The sequence below is a fragment of the Buceros rhinoceros genome, unplaced genomic scaffold (assembly GCF_000710305.1).
Source record: "Buceros rhinoceros silvestris isolate BGI_N320 unplaced genomic scaffold, ASM71030v1 scaffold588, whole genome shotgun sequence".
Classification (NCBI taxonomy): domain Eukaryota; kingdom Metazoa; phylum Chordata; class Aves; order Bucerotiformes; family Bucerotidae; genus Buceros; species Buceros rhinoceros.
The window spans coordinates 76,319-81,596 of NW_010426124.1; the positions used below are offsets into that span (position 1 = coordinate 76,319).

General features: G+C 51.6%; 1 protein-coding gene across 1 annotated transcript in view; it reads left to right on the forward strand.

Moving 5' to 3' along the window:
- The window catches only part of CD101 (CD101 molecule), a 14,980-nt gene that overhangs the window by 2,305 nt on the left and 7,397 nt on the right, over positions 1 to 5,278 (forward strand). Inside the window, exons 4-6 of the mRNA XM_010141345.1 lie at positions 2,648 to 2,929; positions 3,803 to 4,186; positions 5,139 to 5,262. Coding sequence (XP_010139647.1) covers positions 2,648 to 2,929; positions 3,803 to 4,186; positions 5,139 to 5,262 — 790 coding nt within the window. The remainder of the gene's footprint in view (positions 1 to 2,647; positions 2,930 to 3,802; positions 4,187 to 5,138; positions 5,263 to 5,278) is intronic.

A 5,278-nucleotide genomic window follows, 5' to 3' on the forward strand; every position in this document is an offset into this window, starting at 1 on the left:
GCACTGATATGGTGTCTTCTGGACGTGGCTTGTCTGTGCTGCCATGAGTCTACTAGCCTCCAGAGCAACTAGTGTTGCTGGTTTTTAGGCTACCATATATGGTGTTAATGGGACTGTGGGTCAGACTGTGGTTTGAAGAGGGTGCACCAAGCTCTTGGCTTATGCTGTAGGAAAATGTAATAGGTATTTAGAAAGAGGAGGCTTAGACCTGCTACCATGTATAAGATGGATTAAAATAGGAACGTTTGAAAAACAGTCCCTTGCCAGTGCTGTCCATCCTGTTGTGCTCTGTCCCTGCTAGGCATCTGCTATTCCCTCGCCCAGAAGCTTCCAAAGGCTCCTGGCATCTGCAAGCTCTGCATCATTTCACCAGGGCTGGTGGGAAACCCCTTCTCTCCTCACTGCCCTGGGATGGTTATAGCACTGTGTGTTTGCTGTCACTCTTCTGAGCACCCTGCCTGCCATTCCTCCTGCTGCAAGCCCTTTGCTGGCTGCAGTCGCTTGCTCCATGTGGGGAGCTGTGCCCAGAGGAAGGGAAAAATCTCTGTTTCTCACCAGTAAGTTTTACCTCAAAGCAGCCAAGAGAAGGCTGTGTCTAGCTGATGCCCTTTAACACATGCAGTAGTGTGCAGTAAAATGGAAACAAGTCTCTCACTGAAAAACTGCCTTGGGAGGTGGTGTACCCTGTCCCCACACCTCAGAGGGGATGGAGGAGGCTGCAGAGTGTGGTGTGGAGGGGAACTGCTGTCTCGCAGGAAGGTGGTGAGGCAGAGCAGGAAACCAGAGAAACAGATGGGTAAGGACCAAGCACACTGTGTGTGGCTCAGTGAGGCAAGGTGTTGTGGGGAGGGGAGGGAAGTGCGGTCTCCCACTGTCAGAGTTTAGTTCCTGAAACCTGGCTAATGGGCAAAGCTTTATTCCCCTTATTAGGCACTTTTTGCAGCAATGGCTTTCCGTGTCTGCTGCTGCCTGGTGAGCAATGGCAGTTGGTGTGCTTTCCTGCATCCGCTTGATTAAGAGAGTTCATTGTGACTGGGGGTGTGTCGCTTCAGGTACTGCTGCCACAGGATTGTTTAGAAATAGTGAAATGTTGTCAGAGTTTAATAATTGCCCCGTGGAAGCCATTAAGGTTAGAAGGGAGGTGGTGGTGGTGGTAAGGAGGTGCTATGGTGGTTGCATTAGAGCCGCTGGTATTGCCGTGGGGGGGATGGCAGCAGGCGTACAAGCTCTCCATCTCGTCTGCAGGGCCAGGGTTTCCCTTCAGCATCCTGTGGAAGAGCCTGTGCCCCATCACACTGGGAGCTGGCAATGACTCTGACTGTGGCCAACTGCTCCATTGGTTTCTATAAACACTCCAGCAAATATTTTGGAATGCCAAACATATCTGCAGCGCCTGGGATTCCTGTTTGCAAACTGTTTATGAACCAGTGTTTAAATTCACAGAGTACTTTGCTTTCAATAAATTATTTGAGCCCTTCCAGTGGCAGTCTGGGAGATGCTCTGTTTTGCCTCCAAACTACAGTTTGCCCTTTTGCTAGACATGGAGCACCACAGTGACCCAAGGAGATGGAGTGGTGAGAGCCAGGATGCCTGTCCAGGGCTCAGAGCTACCTGCTATTTTTTGGGCCGTGTCACTGCTCCGTTGGGGTCACAGCGCAGGGTTTCAGGATACCCTGTGGGTCTCTGCCCGCAGCCACTCTCCAGCCAGGCTGATGCTGGGAACTAGGGAGCATTAGAGGCAGAGGCTTTGAATGGTTCACGAGAAAGGTGAATCTCATCATAGGGCTAAAAGACAGTATCCTTACCTCAGATGCAGCTGACTGCCCAAGAAGGTCTGCCAAAGGGAAACTGGCTTTGTGCTCCCCCTGTTGCTACCTGTTTTGTTCAGCACCTGCTGCTGCTCGGTACAGGGGCCAGGACAAGGGAGTAGGACATGATCTCCACCTTCCCTTGCTTCCTCCTAACCTCTCTATGCTGTGACAAGACTTGATATTTCAGCCTTCTGTAGCAACTAACACAAAACCACTCTAAAATGGAGGCTGTTTCTTGCCCACATCCTGAAGCAGCCAGTGAGGGCTGCAGCATGCAGGACCAGCAGCATCAGATTCAGACAAGCAACTTGAATTGTCTGTGCTCCACGTACCTTCTCAGTGGACTGACAGCAGAGTTATAAACACCACTGAGTGATAAAGCCCCTTTGTGCCCCTTTCTGGCTTAAAGGATATTTGTTAGATGAAGCAGAACAGCTCCAGGAGGTGAGATGGAGCAGCCCCCTGCAAAAACTACTGCCTCTGGGTTAGTGCAGTCCTTGGTTTGGATGCCTGAGCTGAGCTGAGGGGTGGCTGTGGCCCAAGGCCGTCTGGGTGGGTACTCTGCTTTGAGGCAGTTAGCCGCTCCGCGGGAGCGAGTTTGGTTCCTCAGGGCTCTGGTGCTTCCTCTACCTGCGACTGCTGGTTAGTGCTTCGAGCTGGCAACCATCTCCCCATGTGCAACATTTTTCATCCTGATCACTTTTCTAATGAAAGAAAATGTTTCAATAGAGAATTCCCTTCTGTTTCCCTCTGCATGGCCATTGATGCATGGCCCAGGTGGGAGGGAAGCATGGGCAGGGACACCGAGTGCCCTTTTTGCTTTTGATTGCTTGCAGGCAGAGACCTCTCTGTGGACATCACTGCTGCTGAAACCTCCCTTTCTGAAGGTGATACCTTGCAGCTAAATTGCTTGGTGGGATCCCAGAAGAGTAGCAGCAAGCACTTCCGAGTGCTTTGGCTCCTCAATGGCGTTGAAGTGGTCAGGGTTGACCCTCATGGTGTATTGATTTGGGAGGAAGAATATAAGGAGAGAGCCAAGCTGGGGCAGCTGCAAGCGTTCAAGCAAAGCAACATGGTTTACGTCTTCACCGTCTATGAGGTGGGGCTGAAGGACAACGGTACGTACCATTGTTCTGCTTCGGAGGTGAAGACTCCTGGAGACTTTCACAGCATCCAAACCAATCTGTCATCAGGCATCCAAGTCAACGTGAAGCTGATAGGTTAGTAAATGTTTGCTCTTCTGGGTAAAGCCTGCAGTGATCCCTGACTTGAACGCTTGAAGTCTAGCCTCATCTGGGCAGGGGCCACTCACCTGTTTGCCTCTTTGCAACAAGAGCGCAAATGTGCCATAGATTTTGGTAGATAATAACGGGAAAAACACTTGTTCTGGCAAACATTAGCAGGACAGATGTAACAGCTCTCAACAAAGTGCAAACCTTTAGCTCAGTCTCTTTGTAACAAGTTTTGGGGTAAATAGGTAGAGTTCTGGGGAAGTTGTGTCCTCCTGTATCTTTGGTACAGGAAATCAAGAGCAATGCTGTTGCTACTCCTGAGGATCGCAAGATGAACAGGTACTTTGGGGTGATGGGGTGGAGTGGGGCATCATTGCCATTTCTGTCAGGGTGCTCTCCCTGTTTTGAAGGGGTGACTTGTGAGAAACCACTCTAAGAAAGATGTGTAGGAAACTTTTAGTTTCCTTATCGTAGCTAGATGGTGACTATTCTGAAGTAGCAGGAGTTGCCTGCTGGGACTCTATTTCTTAGGTATTTCCTTATGTACTTATGTCCCAAGAAAGACATTAAAGAAGAGTAAAGAAAAACCATACATAGCCCTCTCCAAAGTTATAAGAAAAGGCAGATTGAAAATCTCAGACAATTCCTTTCCTTTTCCAGTGTCAAGATTTATCTAGTCTCTCCACTTAATGCCACAGTATCTCTGTCTTTTTCTGAGGAGCACAACATCCCCTCCCTCGCAGTAACTTTTGTTTGCAGAGAGCCGCATGCGCATGACCGTGTCCACCAGCACGCCACAGGTCGTGGTGGGAGATGCCTTAATTCTCCTTTGCGATGTGCAAGGAGCGACCAGCCCTGTGTCTGTGCAGTGGTGGCACCTGCCACCACAGCACCCGGGTCCCCGGATGCTGGTGGCCACCATGGAGCAGGATGGCACTCTGAGCCTGGGCAGCACCTACCAGGACAGTGGGACTCGAGGGACCCTCCGGCTGGAGAAAGCAAGATCTGGTGCTTTCACCCTGGTGATCCCCAACACATTGGACGAGGGTGACGGTGGGCAGTACTGGTGCAAAGCGACGGAGTGGTCCCGAGGACGGAGCTGGATAGAGGAGGGGGAGACAGCAGTGACAGTCAGCTCCATGGGTGAGTTGGGCCACCCCTGTTTCTGGGCTTTCAATCTGGACATGCTGGAGGCAAGGCTGGAGAAGCAGCTAGATGCATCTACAGAGGTCTGCTGCACCCTGAGCTCTGCTGCTGCAGGGTGACCTGGGGCTGATCACTCGGCCCTAAAATGCTTCAGTGTCCCCATTTTTTGCAGGGTGCTTGAATACTCCGAGATATTTTGGGAGAGACAAGTGAGACACAATAGCTAAAATGACAAGAGACCTGAAAGGCAGTGGCTTGCTCAGTAGGTCTGACTGTCTCCTTAATTTGAAAGACAAAATATCTGTTCTAGCAGCATAATTACTTACAGTAATTCAGCAAAACAAAGGTACCTGCTGAGTTGTATGGTGGCCTTTTTCAGAGATGCACTCCTGATGCTGGCATCCGATTGCTTCTCCTGACCTCCTGTCTGAGCACAGAGCTGCTAACCTCCTGGATGTGTAATGCCTCACGCCATTTCTTCTTTCGATTGCTGCCTTTATGAGGAGGCAGCTTTTGGCTGTGATTTAGGGTGTTTTCCCTCGTTGCTGGGCCAGGTGCCTGCGAGCATTGGTGGGCCACAGGAGTTGTTTGGATTTTGTGGAGGGTGGAAAGAAGCAGCAAACAGGGCAGCAGCAGCAGGAGGGTCCCTGGCTCCCTGTCGCAGTGGGGACCGAGGTGCCTGGAAGAGAGGGTACTCAGGGCTGCTTGGAGGGCTGGGGTTGGGGGAGCAGGGGATGAGGTAGGAGAGGGCCAGGGACCGCATGGGGCTGAAGGAGCACAGGGCAACTTGGGGAAGAGTGGCAGCAGTAGAGGAGCAGCAGGACTGTTGGCTGCCATGGAGCTGCAGTGGCTGGGTCAGTGGGGATGGTGCTGCACAGGAAGGGTGGTGGTAAGGTGGCATGGGACAGGATTTCTGTGCTGGCAGTAAGGGCTCTCTCCTCCCAAGCAGGTCTTGATCTGCACGCCACGCTAAGAAGCCGAATTGCCACCGTCAGATACGGGCAGATTTTTGAACTCGTCTGCCAAGTGAATGCCAGCTACACCCTTGAGGAGGTGCCAATGTCTGTGGTGTGGCTGGTCCCGTCCCGG